The sequence below is a fragment of the Perissodus microlepis genome, chromosome 18, assembly GCF_051167445.1.
Source record: "Perissodus microlepis isolate ML-2025 ecotype Zambia chromosome 18, ASM5116744v1, whole genome shotgun sequence".
Classification (NCBI taxonomy): Eukaryota; Metazoa; Chordata; class Actinopteri; order Cichliformes; family Cichlidae; genus Perissodus; species Perissodus microlepis.
This window is the reverse complement of record NC_140478.1, coordinates 11,917,419-11,930,020: the sequence shown is the minus strand read 5'-3', so window position 1 is coordinate 11,930,020 and position 12,602 is coordinate 11,917,419. Positions and strand designations below refer to the sequence as shown.

The 12,602-nt window shown below is 40.0% G+C and overlaps 1 protein-coding gene across 2 annotated transcripts in view; it reads left to right on the top strand.

Moving 5' to 3' along the window:
- The window catches only part of kcnn1a (potassium intermediate/small conductance calcium-activated channel, subfamily N, member 1a), a 65,456-nt gene that overhangs the window by 43,161 nt on the left and 9,693 nt on the right, over positions 1 to 12,602 (top strand). For both annotated transcript variants that reach the window (XM_084913100.1, XM_084913101.1), the window contains exons 5-7: positions 10,052 to 10,193; positions 10,534 to 10,644; positions 12,200 to 12,327. In XM_084913100.1, coding sequence (XP_084769226.1) covers positions 10,052 to 10,193; positions 10,534 to 10,644; positions 12,200 to 12,327 — 381 coding nt within the window. The remainder of the gene's footprint in view (positions 1 to 10,051; positions 10,194 to 10,533; positions 10,645 to 12,199; positions 12,328 to 12,602) is intronic.

The window sequence follows — 12,602 nt, the reverse complement described above, 5'->3', positions numbered from 1 at the left end:
TGAGTGGCGTAACGCAGTTAGAGGGTAAATGAGAGCATTGCTTTCCATTGCTACATGTGTTAACGGAGACATCTTTTAAAAACAAGAGTTTGGTCTCTGCCGAATGCGGCGTCTCTAGTTTTTGTTTGCCCACGTGAGCCGAATGTCATTCCCCTTCCTCCTTTCTTTTAGTAAACATTGAAACAGCATGCGAGTTTTCATGTTTACTTATCAATCCCATCATTTCAAGTGAAACCAAAGTTGAAAAAAAAGAGGCGCTTGTTTCCCAAAGTGCTGTATGTGACTTGTATCTGTTAAATGCGCCGTAACACTGTCACATTGACCACGCTGCGAAGTAAATCAAAGGGCAGTACGGTGTGAGATTGGACGAACACGGAGTCTACCTGGAAAATGCCTAGATGGGGGGAATGAAAGACACACAACCAGAGGGACTGAGAGAGGGTGGAGATGGGAGAAATGCTAATGTTACAGTAGATGGATTTAACACTGGCCCCCTTTCCCATCTTTCTTGTAACAGCCCATCCTCAGAGCTAACCTACCTCAACTAAGCTCCTTAACTAAGCTCTTTTGGCTTCTCCCTCACTACCAAAGACACCTCCCTCCCTCTCTCTCTTACTGCTGACTGATCCTTTGCAGATCTCCTACTGTACCCATCTAACGTGGCATGCTTTGCAGTTTCTCCTCATCTCTCCCCACTACTGATTCCTTGTCCCTTTGCCTTTCCTTATCCATAACAAGCAGGCCTAATCCAGCCCGAACTCAGTTACACACTTGCATGCATGCCTTGCCTGCCTCCCTGGTTTCTCACTCCTTTTTCTCTTTAGCTGTTATCTAATTCTCTTCCACTCCTGTTCTAACTTTGTTATCTGAAACAAAACGCTCTATTTCGGGGCAATGCGAGGCTGCTATTTCTCACCTCGCATACTCCATTGAGGGCCTGTAGGCTACGTAAAAGGCAAGAAAGTTTAGCTGACTTTCCCTTAGAGCACAGCACCAGATTATCAGGCTCAAGATACAAACAGCGCCAGCCAAGACAGGTTGTCCGAATGTTTAACTGGAGAAATGCATACCAGAGCAACTTGAACTTTCTCACACCAACCACATGTTTACATGAAATATTCAAGCAGGCTTTGTAACTTTACAGTTTCCAGGCTGTGAGCTCAACCAAACATATACAAAACCGAAATGTTGCCGTTCCTTTGAGTTTCTTACAGTAGGCTTACATTTATAGTCTGATGCTGCAATGTGGGCAATGTAAGGGAGCCTCTTTGATTCGATGTGGCATGTACTACTATATTCACCAGGGACAGTTAGATTCTTCATTGTTTCACTTGATGTGACAGCGTGCTCGCTCTGCAGGCCTAGTATTGATTGTAGCCTATCAGCGCATGTAAGCCCACAAGGTAAATTTGCATAATATGTGATAAGCACTGGGACAGGTAAAAGACTGACATGCAGTAACATAAAATTAAGTTAGTTCTCTGTTTTTCATCAGTTACTGTCTCTCTCTGCAGTCTTGATGCAATCATATGCATTCAGAAATGATTTTCCGAAAGACAAAGCAGCGGTGGATTTGCTTCTACCAGTTTACACGTGGAGTTGTTATCCTGTCTAGGAGATCCTCCTGCTTGTTTCAGTCTACTCTTAGAAAGGGAAAAGTCTGATTTGGGGGAATGTCAGCTCCACTGACTCCTCCTATTAATGCCTCACTGGAAGAACAGACTCACTGCTGAGGCTTCTGCTCTGTGGTTCTCACGTGTGGGAAAACAAGTAGTTTAATAAGCAAAACTGAAAGGTTTCTTTACAGCTGCAAAAAAAGGGACAAAAATAAAATAATGACCTGATGATTAGGACTTGAAAACTTGAAAACTTCACAATCATTTGGTAGGTCTGTTTTTTTGTGTGCACCTAAAAGAGTTAAAAGTGTAATGTTAAAGACAGTCTCTGTGTTGTGTGCAGAAGTAAACCACACATTGTGGAAGGCTGAGTGTACTGAGAAGATTTGAAACATGAAAGAAAATGTTTAGATGTACTGAGTTGGCAGTGGAGGTGGAGTGGTAGTGTTTCGGTGTTTCTGTGTGTCCCATGATGGTTTAATACCCAGAGTGTGCATCAGAGGATGAACGAGTTACTTCTTGGAAAAAAATTTTAACATTTACAGGGAGTGCAGAATTATTAGGCAAGTTGTATTTTTGAGGAATAATTTTATTCTTGAACAACAACCATGTTCTCAATGAACCCAAAAAACTCATTAATATCAAAGCTGAATGTTTTTGGAAGTAGTTTTTAGTTTGTTTTTAGTTTTAGCTATTTTAGGGGGATATCTGTGTGTGCAGGTGACTATTACTGTGCATAATTATTAGGCAACTTAACAAAAAACAAATATATACCCATTTCAATTATTTATTTTTACCAGTGAAACCAATATAACATCTCCACATTCACAAATATACATTTCTGACATTCAAAAACAAAACAAAAACAAATCGGCGACCAATATAGCCACCTTTCTTTGCAAGGACACTCAAAAGCCTGCCATCCATGGATTCTGTCAGTGTTTTGATCTGTTCACCATCAACATTGCGTGCAGCAGCAACCACAGCCTCCCAGACACTGTTCGGAGAGGTGTACTGTTTTCCCTCCTTGTAAATCTCACATTTGATGATGGACCACAGGTTCTCAATGGGGTTCAGATCAGGTGAACAAGGAGGCCATGTCATTAGTTTTTCTTCTTTTATACCCTTTCTTGCCAGCCACGCTGTGGAGTACTTGGACGCGTGTGATGGAGCATTGTCCTGCATGAAAATCATGTTTTTCTTGAAGGATGCAGACTTCTTCCTGTACCACTGCTTGAAGAAGGTGTCTTCCAGAAACTGGCAGTAGGACTGGGAGTTGAGCTTGACTCCATCCTCAACCCGAAAAGGCCCCACAAGCTCATCTTTGATGATACCAGCCCAAACCAGTACTCCACCTCCACCTTGCTGGCGTCTGAGTCGGACTGGAGCTCTCTGCCCTTTACCAATCCAGCCACGGGCCCATCCATCTGGCCCATCAAGACTCACTCTCATTTCATCAGTCCATAAAACCTTAGAAAAACCAGTCTTGAGATATTTCTTGGCCCAGTCTTGACGTTTCAGCTTGTGTGTCTTGTTCAGTGGTGGTCGTCTTTCAGCCTTTCTTACCTTGGCCATGTCTCTGAGTATTGCACACCTTGTGCTTTTGGGCACTCCAGTGATGTTGCAGCTCTGAAATATGGCCAAACTGGTGGCAAGTGGCATCTTGGCAGCTGCACGCTTGACTTTTCTCAGTTCATGGGCAGTTATTTTGCGCCTTGGTTTTTCCACACGCTTCTTGCGACCCTGTTGACTATTTTGAATGAAACGCTTGATTGTTCGATGATCACGCTTCAGAAGCTTTGCAATTTTGAGACTGCTGCATCCCTCTGCAAGATATCTCACTATTTTTGACTTTTCTGAGCCTGTCAAGTCCTTCTTTTGACCCATTTTGCCAAAGGAAAGGAAGTTGCCTAATAATTATGCACACCTGATATAGGGTGTTGATGTCATTAGACCACACCCCTTCTCATTACAGAGATGCACATCACCTAATATGCTTAATTGGTAGTAGGCTTTCGAGCCTATACAGCTTGGAGTAAGACAACATGCATGAAGAGGATGATGTGGACAAAATACTCATTTGCCTAATAATTCTGCACTCCCTGTACATGGAAACTGTTTTGAAGTGCTTCTTAGCTTGAGCAAAACAACTATTGTTGGAGTTGAGAATGTAAAGTGTGTTACTGGGCTTGGAAGCTTACTGAGGAGCTTTTCTAGAGGTGTCTCTATCCTAATTCAGTGAAACATCTGTGATGGATTACTGTCAATCTGATAACCTTTGATGTAAGCACACACTCCAGCTCTGAAACATTAAGATTAAGGGTGTCACGAATGGAGTTTCTTGTCTGTAGATTAGGGAGGACAGTCCCAGCATAGCACAGAGAGACTTGACTTCATGAAAGGAACGACTGACTGTAGCTCTCAGGTTAATTACGAAAGTTTGCAAGGGCGCACACACAACACTGTAAAGGGCTTAGGCCAGCTGACATTATTTACTTCATTATTCATAATTGAGTGACTTGCAGAAAATCTCTGCAGTTACAGCTTACTGTTTGAAAGTTTTCTCACTGACCCTGTAAAAATAAATTAAAAAATGCAGATGTGCTAACACACTCTGAGCATTTCTGGCAGCAGAGGTCCAGAGAAAGCCTCGTTGAGGGGGGGATAAAACCTTGAGTCAGCAAATCCAAAGAGTTTTCAGTTAAAAATAAAACATTTTAGTTGGTTGACAGTAGTGCAGTAGATTTAGGTTAATTCTTCTTTAAAGTGTGTGCATTTTTGCACTGGCACTTTAAAATTCATTTGTTCCCTGCAACATATATATAGAGGAAATCTAACAGGTACTTAATTTAAAGCTAATATCCAGTTTCTGCAACATGGCGAGCCTCCATGTGGTTTATATTTCGTGCTAATTGACCGAAGCACAATTACATCAGATCTTGTGAGACCGCCACTCCTCTGTGTTTGATTTCCTAATGACAGGTCACTGTGACATTGAGCCCCTTGACTGCTCAAGTGTGTTTAAGAATTCATTTGACAGAGTTGGATTTGGGCACAAAGCCAAGAGGTGAAGATTGCTGCAGATTCGTCTGCATAATTTCATTTCATGTTTGAATTGCATGACATATACTTTCATATAAAAGCTTTCTTTATTGTACACATTACACAGAAAGCAATTAGAGAACTTGGAAATCTATTTTTTTCCTAAGCTGTCTAAACATAGATATTATAAAATACATGTACACATGCCTTATTAACAAGGTCCATGTCAGATGTTACTATGCCAGCCACCCCAATGTAAGAGGTTATATGCATGAAGGAGCCCTACAAGGGTACAACACTGTTGCTGTCCAGGTAATCACCTGCCTCTCCACAACATGGAAGCTCTTCTCAGATACTGCAGCAGGCAAAATGTATAGTCAATACATGAGCACACTTCATAGTAGCTTTGGAAATAACACCAATGGGTGAAAGCACCACCAGGACTCCAAGACCAGGCAGAGCAACCTGAGAACCACCTGGATGCCCCACACATGGATACAGATTCCAAGCACACCAGATGTCTCTGTTCAGAAGAGTACCGACCTAGTAACAGCTAAGATACTGCATAGGACCCTCAAACTCCCAGCCCCGAGGACCCAAGCTTGAGGACCACAAACATCACCCACCAGGTGGTGAGAGGGAGATGTATATAATGTGTGTATATGACTACAGGCCATAAAAACAAGAAAACACAAGTAAAAATTTAGAAACTTTCAAATAATTGTTTCACATTAAAAAATATTATTATTCATTAGGCAAATAACAAACTTTAATGAATTAATATTTCTATAAATTTGAGCTGTTACACTGAAATTCTTTAAGAAGAAATTAATCAAATCAAATAAAAATTTCTGTTCAGGAATCCAAGTAGATCACTGTAATTTGGCATCTTAACAACTATTTTTTATTTTTATTTTTTTAACCAGTACATTTGAAAATCTAGGTTAACAACAATAACACCAGCATTAAAATATTTCAGTTAAAGAGCTTGTGCATACTGGTGGGTTAACCATTACTGAAACATAAAAACTATTTTGGTAATTACCAATACAGTTAATTTAGGGCATAAACTTTACAGTGGGTTGAGTCTAAACTGTATAATAATAAAACCTTCAGAATTTTTAAGTTTTACATATTTTTAACTAAAACGTGTTCCATGTTCATCACATTAGATTGATAGCATGCTAACATTTGTTAATTAACCATAATTAATTCTTTCACACATTTAATCCATAACTAAATTTTACCTAATCGTGCCATTAGAGAAAACTGAAAATCTGGTCTTGTAAAGTTTCAAAAATCACAAATCAATCTCACGTTGGTGCCACAGGAAGAATCTGGGATTTTAAAAACTCAGTACTGTATTGCTTTGAACTGTGAAAACTCCCACCATATTTAAAGTGGACTTATTATTCCCCTATTATCATACCCAACTCCATATTTTAATTCTTGGACTCTGCTTGAGTAGCTTTGCATAAATCAGTTCAAAATAATCCATATATAGCTTACACTGGGACTCGGTTCAGCCCTCTGTCTGAAAGAAGCAGTTTTAGCTCCTCTCCTTCAGAAGAACATTATCCAAAGGCCATCCTCCCTTCTGGTTGAGTGTTTGAACACCAAGTGGGTGGGAATACTGTGCTCACAGCCAGAGCTGTTCAACTGAGATGACCATACACCTCCTTTCTCTCTCTCTCTGACTTGTACTTTTAGCTCATAAAGAACTAAGAGCAGAAGAGCTCTTAGTAAACTGAGCCTAAAGGTACAAGAAATCCTAAAGATTCAAAAGCCTGAGCTTTTGTCTCGTACATGGCAATTTAAAAAAAAATTCAGCCATGTTAAATTTGTAATGTGATCCATTTTTGTAACACTATAAATATGATAAAGCATGTAAAAATACAATATGTCCCCTTTCAATTTCAGCAATTAGCAAATGTACAGATTTTTAGTTTGCTGTGCTGCTTTGCTTGCTTACTTTTGTGTATTGCTGTGCTGTAAAAACACTGCTAGGTTTGCAGTTTTTCAAAGAAGCTGTCATTACTTTGAGTTTAATCTGCTCATGTTTATTGCAACTAAAACCCCTCCCCCCACGGAGCATCCTGATGTATTTTTTTAAAAGTCATCACAGCAGTGTTCAGATAAATTTTTTGGCATTCTGACTTTTTTTTTTTTTTCTCATTTATTTTGCCTCGATTGAACAGCTGGACAAAAGTGGTGATGTGCTGTTACTATATGAAGGTGATGACTTCAGAATGTAAAGCACGTGCTTTTCAGTGTGAACAAAGTGCTTGGCTCTTTGCTTCGTTGTGCCGGCTGACTAAAGAAGGCAAGAAACAGAGGCAAGGTTGATGTTCTTCCTCTAGCATGTTTGAAATTGAAATATCGTTGTACTATCGGGTTTTGCGAGTGTTTTTTAATTCATTTGTGCATTTTAGACGCACGAAGCACAGTAGTAACTTTTATGTGTGTGATACCTTAAAAAGCGCCCTTGTTCTGAAGGAAACATCTGTTAAAATATTTCGCGTATGTGAAGGAATCCAGTTCGAAAGGAAAACCTGAGTGTATGTGTGTGTGTGCATGTTGGCTCATTCACATGTGATCCATTCTTGCTACTTTATTTATAGAGAGGCTGTGTTGTCAGCCTCTGTCAAACATCTACAGACAACAGCAGCTGAAAAATGAAGTGATTCCATTTGTGCACATAAACAGAGAGCATAGCCATGTTGGGAGGGAAAAGGCTGATTAGACTACACCGATGGTGATTTGAACAGGCCGATATAGTCATTCACAAGCTATTGTTTATCTCGTTGCTGGTCAGCTTAGTTAAAACACTGCGACTTGAGACCTTGCCTTATCGGTCTTGTGTTGTGGTCATCACACTGTCTCGCAGAACGAAGGCCTCGGTGCTCTTTTGGGTGTAACTGACGGTGTTGTTGCATTTGATGCTGGATAAATAATGTAATCTGTAAAACATTTGGGTAATTGATCCAAGAATAATGCATTTGCTGTTAGTGTCTGTCAGGGAGAATTTAACCAGGGGGGATTACAACTATCTGCTCTGGACATTATATATGTCCTGTCCTGGAATAAGTTGAAAGTGGTGCCAGCTCTTCTCCATGCTATTCCAAAACTTGACACAGTATATTGAGAGCCTTAAAACGCTATTGATTTGCTCCCATTTCAGCCTCTGTCTCTGCTCCAGTACTGCTGTCTTCTGCTCTTTTTCAGAGAGCTGAAATATGTGCAATGAAATGTCCACCAACAGAAAAACAGGCGATAAAAGAGAAAGCAACAATGCCTCTTTGCATTGTTGCCAAGCATATTTATAGGTCATATTTACAACAGAGGCGACCATATTGTACTGCAATAAACTGTTCACTGTGCTGAAAGGTGCAGCACATTCCTGCCTGTCTTGGAGATGTGACTCACTCTCTGCATGCCTTGATGACAAAATGAATGAAATTAACATACTAGTCACTAACATTGTAGTCACTTGCAATTACAATATTTAGCCAGCTGATCAAGTTTATCCCCCTGGCAGTTATCAAAGGGCAGCTGGTGAAGTGTTGGGATGCAGGTAAAAGAGACAGGGGTGTCAAATTCAATGAGCTTCTTCCTTTGTTATTCAACCAGTCCTCACCCCACTGTTTACAAATGAACAGTACCAAGAAGACGTAACGGTCCCCTTTCACATGGTAATACTGCAGGATTTGTCATAGGTGGTGTTAATCTCTAAATGGACCCTAGGTTTTTCTGTTGCTCCCCTGCTCTCAATATACTGGCTTTGAAGCATGCAGATGCAGACATGTTTTTTATTCCTGCATGGTATTGTACAGACTGCTTCTCTGCATGTTATTGAAAAAGCTTGAATCCCATAGACCACACACTTTTTTGACATTCTGTGGGACAAAAACGCTCAGCTATTTTTCCCCCGGACTTTGAGCATGAATAGAAAAACTTGAGAGTGGGAGTTTTAAGAAATGTGGAAGGCATGATTAGTTCATTTATGGTGTTTGGTAACAATGAACTGTCTTGGAGGAGAAAGAGGAAACGGTTTTTCTATGAAACTGTGAATCTTTTTTTCCCCCTGGTGTAGAGAAAAACTTCATAGACTGAACCCCAGCTGTTCTGATATGTACTTGTGCGCTAATTAGAGATGATTGTGCTGGTCATTCTGAGTTCATAGGCTTGGACGCTGCTGGATATTTCAAACTCATCGGAAATTCATGATTGGCCCAGTTAGAACTCCCTTTACAAAATCCTTAACCAAATCCCAAGAAATTAGACTCAGAGTCTAGATTGCCTTGTCATAAGGATGTTAGCGTGATGTTGTCTGAAAGTGCTTAATGAATATTTGATTTTGACTTCAAAATTAAATCTTATCTGATCTCCTCCTAGACAGCCCATTGGGAATAATCAGGCGAGTTGAATGAGGGTGGGTGAATGAGGCAGATTTGCCTCCGTGATTGACTTTTGCTTTGCTGTGGAAGGTATGGCAATGTCATCCTCAATCCAGCTTTGTGTGCGTTGTGTTTTTTGTTACACAAGTATCTTTACGTATGCACTATGGGCCTTTTGGTCCGACATTTTCAAGCATGGCTGTCAGTTTGAACTGATGATTTGCATTACCAAAACTTCTGTCGGGGCAACTCTGAGAAGGAAGGAAGATTTTTATTAAACTTTGACCAATAATCCGACTATTAGTTTGATTTAAAGAAGAAGCGTATGCATTTTTGGATGCACTGATGTACCTTCTGGGGTTGCAATACTGAAAATAACTTAAAGCCATGGCACTATATCCAGTCACGCTGAGCAACATGGCCTCTCTCTTTGTCATTTAAAACTTGCTTACTATACTTAGTATAATTTCTTTCCATTTTAAATCAAGATGATGTCATTTGGCCTCAGACTCTTTTTTTCTTTTTAAATTTCCCATCATTCATCTCCTCAAGTGCCTCATTTTCAAACTGACAGATGGTGAACATCATGGTTTCAGTTTCAAATCAGTTATTTCAATTAGAAAGTGATTTTTTTCCCCCTGCCTCCGCATTATTCTGAGCATCCTTCCCATTAAAAATATGGCTCTGCATTAAAAACTGTCTTAAAGATGAAGGAAAACAGAAAGGAATTCTACTGTTTTTTGCACATGTACTGAGTAGACCTTTTTTTTGTTGTTTCTCACTAAAATCTGCTGCATTTTTTTTTAGAACTGGCTTTATAAAACAGGTGTCTCACCTTCCATCATGATTTCTTCCTACTCCTCGATCCTCACCACCTCCACCACCTCCGCTCACAACCCGTTTGGTTCACACAGCACCATGTCATTCTTCAGCATGCTCACATTCACGAAACTGAGTTCCAGTTTTCCTGACTTCTGCATATCTCCATTGCCTTAGGTATCATGACAAACAGGAAGTGACCAGTAACTTCCTGGGAGCCATGTGGCTCATCTCGATTACCTTCCTCTCCATTGGCTACGGAGACATGGTACCACACACCTACTGTGGGAAAGGCGTGTGTCTGCTTACAGGGATCATGGTAGGTTCATCATGTCTTCAGTTACATAAATGTATAACCGAACACACAAGACAACTATGATCAGATAGAACGAAACCTCAAGCTCAAAGTATTATCATGCAACCTGAACGTCAGATTTCAACTTGATTCTTCAACATATATTTGTTTCTCGCTTCCTCTGTTTGTTTGTTTTTAACCTACCAGAACATGTATTTAATTCTTCTTCTGTAGAGCTCACACTCTGGTCATTTATTTTAAAGAACCTGAAATGTACTATGTATATATGGAGATCTATGTAACACCAGCCAAACACAACGTAGTGTCCATATAAGAAAGAACAGTTGCTGTTTTTGTGCAACAGGGAGCTGGTTGCACTGCGTTGGTAGTTGCAGTGGTAGCCAGGAAGCTGGAGCTAACCAAGGCTGAGAAGCATGTCCACAACTTCATGATGGACACACAACTCTGCAAACGAGTGAGTCACAGTAAACTGTAATAGTAAACTCTTATAATATGCATTTTGTGTTTGTAACAGTGATGAGAATTTTTTGGTTTATAACTCTTTCGAACATTCTCAGCTCAAAAAATGTGTGACAATTTGCTTCTTCCAGTCTGTTAATTTGACTGGGATTGTAGAATAAACAACACACTTACCAGCCACTTTAATGGGTACACCTCTTCAACTGCTTGTTAATGCAAACGTCTAACCAGCCAGTCACATGACAGGAAATCAGTGCATTTAAATATGCAGACATGGGCAAAACAACATGCTGAAGAAACCTATGTGTGTTTTCTGCCGACTATTGGTTTTAATCGTTTGTAACTATTAAACCCTGACTCTCTCTCCCTTCGTCCTCTTTCTGCTCTTTTCTCTTTCCCCTCACCCCCCACAAGTTGTGGCAGATGGTTGCCACTCCCTGAGCCTGATTCTGTCAGAGGTTTTTTCCTGTTAAAAGGGAGTTTTTCCTTCCAACTGTTGACAGGGGGTAGTTTGGGATAACTTTCTAATATTTTAAGGTCTTTCCCTTACATTATAAGAAACTTTGAGGCAATTTTTGTCGGGAATTGGCTTTATATAAATAAAATTGAACTGAAATGTATGCAGAAGAGCTCCTCTGAATGCACAATATGTCATACCTTGAACCGGATGGGCTATAGCAGCAGAGAATCCGGCTGGGTGCGACAATGGACTAACCAAAACTTGACAACAGAAGATTGGAAAAACATTGCCTCGTCTGATGAGTCTCAGTTTCTGCTGCAACATTCAGATGGTAGGGTCAGAATATGGCATAAACACCACGAACGCATGGATCCATTCAAGCAGACTGAACGCTCTCACGTAGTTTGCAGTGATGCATTTTGGTTCTCTTGGACTTTACTCTGTGTAAAAAAAACAAACCACGGGGAAAGCTACAAGCTTACAAATTCATAAACTGATTTGGACCAGAGTAAATGAACTATAGGTGTTTAAACGCACTTAGTACCAGCTGAACGCCCTTTAAACACCACCTGTCCAACCCTTAATGACCACAGTGTACCCAGCTTCCAATGGCAGCTTCCAACAGGATAAAGCCCCATGTCGCAAAGCTCAGATCGTTTCTAACCGGTTTCTTGAAAATGACAAGAAGTTTCAGTCCAACAGGGCAACTTTGTGATGTGGTTGAATGGGAGATTTATGTCATGGATGTACAGCTCATAAATCTGCAGTAACTGTGTGATGTCACGAGGAATTGGCTCTCACAAATCCAAAACCAGTATTAGCTAGGTGCAACTAATGAAATGGCTGGTGAGTGTGTGTATGGAGTCAAATACAATGAGTTTTTTTCTTTGAAAAAAAGCTTTTAAAACTCAACTTTGGCACATGTAATTCTAACTTAACCTTTTTTATTGTTTTATTTTTCTGTGTTTAACACTTTTTTAAATTATTGTTATATCATAATAATACACACAGATGGGTGCTTCAGTCTGTAATCTGTCAGAGCAATTCAAACTACTCTATGTTATATAAGTTTCTCGCCCTTGTTTCATAGGTAAAGAACACAGCTGCCAATGTACTCAGGGAAACATGGCTCATTTACAAACACACAAAATTGGTCAAGAAGATAGATCACGCCAAGGTGCGGAAACACCAGCGCAAGTTTCTCCAAGCCATTCACCAGTAAGTTCACTGCACCTTGTGTGTTTTGCATAATCTAATCTAAATATGACAGAGACGTTCACCACAAACTACCAAGGAGACTTTCAGCATGGCCTAAAACCAGAACTAATGATGCTCAATCTTTAATGCTACTTGTGGTTAAAATATTTAGGCTGTATTATCATTTGAACTGTTAAACTGAGATAATGTAATTCTTACTGATTAGCTGTAAAAGAAAATAGTCCCTTTGGGTTCATTCCTTAATGTTATTTGTTGTTAGGCAGCGTTATCAGCTA